This window comes from Chenopodium quinoa, unplaced genomic scaffold, assembly GCF_001683475.1.
Source record: "Chenopodium quinoa cultivar QQ74 unplaced genomic scaffold, ASM168347v1, whole genome shotgun sequence".
Lineage (NCBI taxonomy): Eukaryota > Viridiplantae > Streptophyta > Magnoliopsida > Caryophyllales > Amaranthaceae > Chenopodium > Chenopodium quinoa.
Genome location: NW_018743212.1, coordinates 3,591,291 through 3,596,267, shown reverse-complemented (window position 1 = coordinate 3,596,267; position 4,977 = coordinate 3,591,291). Strand labels below are relative to the sequence as shown.

Below are 4,977 nucleotides of genomic sequence, written 5' to 3'. Positions count from 1 at the left end.
AATTATTTAAATTATGAAGTGATTATGAAGTAAAGTAGGAGTTTAGATTTTGGATAAATAGATTTAAGTAGGAAAAAAAAATTGCTTATCGGATCGGATCGGGTAACCATTAATTTTAAAATGATACCCAATAACCGTACCGGATAACAAATTATCGGATCGGATACCTGAACCGTTATGATTATCGAAACGGACACTTAATTTTCGATTCGGTTACGGTTCAAATTTTCGGTTTTTGAATAATTTTGCTCAGCCCTAGCCAAATGCCAACTACTTCTCAAGTTCTCATCACTAATCATCAAACTGCCCGCCAAAAGAAAAAAAAATCGAAATCTTTTTAATAGTTTATGCTTCTTCTTGCGACTACCGTTCAACTCCTCCCTTCTCATCTCCGGCGCAGTTGTGCTTCAATGACCAGACCTCAACGATCAAAGCATCGGATTAATTCTAATTCCGACGAAAACCCATCTCAATCAAAAGTCAACTTTCGCGCTTCCAAGTCAAAATTTAAATTGAAAACCCAATTATCTCCAGAACGTCCAATTTCAAACAATTCTCATATTAATTACCAGAATTTGGCAATTTTAGGGCCCGATTTTTGCTCCATTGATGCTCTTGATCTTGCTCCACTTCTTCTTGGCAAGTTTCTTCGTCGTGACGATGTTATACTTCAGATAACTGAGGTGAGATTTCATTTGCTATTGATTAAGCACACCAACTGTTCGACGAATTTACTCAACGAAATGGAAACTTGCTACAGTACTACTTTTCTTGCTTTGTTAAACTGTGAAAAATGTCATTGAATTCAGTTTCAGGGGTCATAAAATCATGATCGGGGTGGGTGTTCTCTCTGTATTATCTATTTGGTTTGTGGGTTAGTTTAAGACCTGATTTCTGGAGACGGTTGTGTCTAGGTTTTCAGGAAATTCATGGGTGGTAAACTTTTGCAGGTGGAAGCGTATAGGCCAAATGATTCAGCATGTCATGGTCGCTTCGGCGTTACAGCTAGAACAGCTCCTGTTGTAAGATAAGAATGTTGATTAGTTATTTTGTCTCAGCAACTTAAAATCTTATACCTTTTTAATAAAGTATGAATCTTGTTTGTTTGTCCTGTGCAATTTGGGTAGTTTGGACCAGGTGGGCATGCTTATGTGTATCTCTGCTATGGTCTTCACATGATGCTTAATATTGTTGCTGATAAGGAGGGTGTTGGGGCTGCTGTGTTGATACGTTCTTGTGCTCCTGTTAGCGGTAATTGCCCGTCAGAGTTACATCATTGGGTTGTTAGCATGATGCTATGCAAGTTTAGTTATGTGATGTTATGTTGTATGAAAATATGTTATGTGGTTGGTTGAATGTATTGGTCTTTCAAATCTGGCTTATTCTATCAATTTTTACTTTTTCGTTGGTTGATGCATGTATGATACTCATCCCTTGTACAAGACAACAATAATGATTTATTTATAATGAAGAAGAGCATTCCATAATTTTCTATTGGATATAGGTGAAGGAGAGGTGACGAGACTAAAATCCTTAATTAGTAGATGGAGAGTTTTGATTATGTGGCTTAATGTTGCAGGTTTGACAACCATTCAGCAGCGTCGTGGTCAGATTACTAATAAGCCTGTTCTTCTTGCTGGGCCAGGAAAGGTCAGCACTCAGCAGTCAATCTTTACAGTCCCTATATTTAATAATTTGGGTATAAGTAAATGCTTGATAATGTCATTTGTTGGTTTTGACATTTGATGTCAAAAAGGGTATCTTTTAATCTTTTCAAATGTTAGCAATCACATTGTACGATTTCAAAGACCAAAAAAACAATCACTGTAATATTCTAATTCTATTCTTGCAAAGCTTTATTCCTCATCGACTTAAAAAAAGAAGATTAAAAGTTGTTCTATATCTGTTTTAAGTTTTCTGGTCGGGAAATTAAAGGAAGGGATACCAGTAAGACATCCATATGTTTTGAAATTTTGTAATTTTAGGTCTGCAAATTTTACCACCTACTTATTCAAATGATTGCTCAAAATTAATGGTATACACATTTTGTATTCTGCTTATATAATAACTATGAGGTCTTTATATCCCTTGAAACAGAGAAAGTTTTTTCTGATTACTTCACGGGCATGCATCTCCTATATTTTCCCTTCATTTCATTTTGTTGTAGCTCATGGACCTTTGTGAATTCCTATGTTCTATCCATATTTGTATCATTGATCAGCAAATACCTTAAGATATACATTGCATTAAAGCATCACATAGGGTCCTCTTTATATGCATACAACACCTCAAACACAATTCTTCAACAAAGAATGAGGGGAAACTGATTTTGGCACAACTTTTATTGATATTGGGCTCACCTCTATGTGACAAGAGCATATAAAATTGTGCTCTCACAATGGGTGTGCCAAATCATTTCCCACAATGAGGAGGACCATGAACAATATAATACTGTGTAATATAAATCCGTGCCTTGTCGCAGGCCATAATACTTGAATTATGGTATGTCCCATGTGGCCTAGTTCTCTTTTTCATCCACATCATCAGACACTAAATGATATACTACTATCAGACACTAAATGCATGCACCACTGACTGTTGTGTACTTAGCACAGTCAGCAGTCAGTTCTTCTCTCATTTTCAGTTCTAGAATTTGCATTGCTCTGATTTTTGTACAACTATACACTGCTGCATTGCCAAACTTCCTCATTGGAAATCCTATTAAAAAAAAAAAAACTAATAGGAAAACTGATACCTTCTGTAGTTCTCTTTGATTTATTAAACTCACCAATGTTGTGCTCTTGAAGTGTCCTAAGAGGCATTCTGGGAAAATAGTACAAAATTACCAATAGGTCTTGAACTTTTTGTTAGCAAAGAACATCATTGTTGTTTGGCCCTCCTTGTTTGCATTGAATCACTGGTGAAACGATCATTCAACAGTGATAATGTGCAATGTACTCTATGCATATGATGTCTAGTCTGATCTCAGGGCGACTATTTGTAACTGCAACCAGGGCTGTTATATACTCTTGCCTAAGTTACTAACTTGCTAGTTGAGGGAGGAGGGAATCTGTGCCTTTTCCTCACTACCAAGATTGACAGATTTTACTAAAGGAATGTTAACCTTGGCGTACTTGAATCAATTTCTTGAAGATTATCATTATTGCTGTCACTATGCTAGTCCTTTGATAAAACAAAAGCGGACCATGACTTTGACTCTTTGAGTGAGATAAACAGAAGTATAAAACATCCTTTGGTTAGATAAGCAGTATTTTTTTGCTATGTATAGGTCCTCATTACTAGCAATACTGGGCAATCAATTATTGAATAACTAATCCAATTGCACTTCTCAACTTAACACTTATAAATAATGTTCTTAACAGGTTGGACAAGCACTTGGATTATCAACCGAGTGGTCAAATCATCCCCTTTATGTACCTGGTAAGAATATTGTAAGATACCTTGTCCTTTGTCGTGTTTGATATTCTAAATTCTGCATAATCAGGCTGAAATAAGATGATTTTTCAATGATATATGCAGGCGGTTTAGAGCTTCTGGACGGGCCAAAGCCTGAAAAGATAGTAGTTGGTCCTCGTGTTGGCATTAATTATGCTTTGCCTGAGCATGTAAATGCATTGTGGAGATTCGCTGTCGCAGGTAGTCCATGGATTAGTGCTCCAAAGAACACACTTAGGCATCCTTGACAGGAAAATAATTCTTATGGCCCCTTCTGATCACATCAATGTATGTTGAGAGGACAAAAATAAGCTTACACATTCTGCTGTTAACCAACTAGGAAAGCACTTTTTGCCCTCCCTTCTGAGGGAGGAGGAAGTAATGTAGTGTTTTTATGTGTTTGTTGGTACATACATGATAAATTCGTAAATATTAAAAATTAATATTGGTACCATTAAGATGTGAAATGTACCATTGATAGTGGAATAGTAATATCAATGGAATGGTACTAAAAATTGTTACAATGGTATATTTTTGAAGCTAATATGTGTACCACTAGATTGTAAAATTGTGTCATTGGTAGTGTAATGGTATACTGTATAATAATTGGTTGTAATGGTACTAAAATGACTACAGTAGTACAATTAAAACTTGAAAATTAAAGTAATAATATACTGTCTCATCACCTTTATTGTTATGCTAAGTTATTAATATGCCTTTGTTATGTACCAACAGATGCATAGCAATACTCCCTTTAAAACTCCTTCTAAGGTGCCTTATTTTTTTTGGTAAGAATGACCATATTGAACCAACACATCTCACAGATAGTCCATCTACGCAGACCATCCCTTGAGAGTAGGGGTACTATTTGTCCTCCTTTCTGAGGTGCTTATTAGTCCCTATACCCAAGTTGATGTGTTGGTTAGTTGATCCACTTTTAAAGTGGAAACTTAATATCTATATAACACTTTTCACATTGTAACCCGTAAAGTACATTTAGTTTTCATACAGTAACTTTGTCGTTATTAACACATATATACATCTAGTAAACTAGTACCACTCGTACATCTAGTAAACTAGTACCGCTCGTCAATATCTTTCGATAATGTTTAATCATGTCGTCACAATTCTCACACCCTCCATTTTTCTAGATATACAATTGATTGGCAAAGGGTTTTAGTGCGTATCATATCCGCTTGTGGATAGCGCATATCAAACGGCGATCAACATCGAGAGACTTCGAGCTAGAGATGGAAAGCCGAAGGAGAATGTTATGACTTTTAAGGTTGATTCGCATGTGAAATCGGGTAACGGAGAGAAGACCTTTTGTACTCATTGCAATTGGATCGGTCATGAAAATAAGGGTTGTTATCAATTGATCAGCTTTCCCGACGGATGGGATGAAAATAGGAAAGGCGGAAGAGGAAAAGGTAGAGGAGGCTCTAGCTCTCGTGGAGGAAGAGGGGGCCGTAGTACAAGTGGGGGGGGGGGGAGAGAGGAAATTATTCCACAAACTCCACA

The 4,977-nt window shown here is 36.5% G+C and overlaps 1 protein-coding gene across 1 annotated transcript; it reads left to right on the top strand.

The window, feature by feature from the left end:
* Positions 1 to 208: 208 nt before the first annotated feature.
* Positions 209 to 4,126, top strand: LOC110734474 (DNA-3-methyladenine glycosylase-like). Its single transcript, XM_021914637.1, has 6 exons — positions 209 to 683; positions 951 to 1,022; positions 1,128 to 1,251; positions 1,580 to 1,650; positions 3,384 to 3,441; positions 3,541 to 4,126. Exons 1-6 carry the CDS (start codon positions 348 to 350, stop codon positions 3,702 to 3,704), a joined length of 825 nt encoding a protein of 274 aa, XP_021770329.1. The 5' UTR covers positions 209 to 347; the 3' UTR covers positions 3,705 to 4,126.
* The last annotated feature ends 851 nt before the right edge of the window (positions 4,127 to 4,977 follow it).

Excerpts from the sequence above, each read along its gene's own strand:
- LOC110734474 (XM_021914637.1), top strand. The coding sequence starts at position 348 with ATGCTTCTTCTTGCGACTACCGTTCAACTCCTCCCTTCTCATCTCCGG. Across the intron at positions 1,023-1,127 it reads CAGCTAGAACAGCTCCTGTT|TTTGGACCAGGTGGGCATGC; the intron begins GTAAGATAAGAA and ends CAATTTGGGTAG. Across the intron at positions 1,252-1,579 it reads TTCTTGTGCTCCTGTTAGCG|GTTTGACAACCATTCAGCAG; the intron begins GTAATTGCCCGT and ends TTAATGTTGCAG.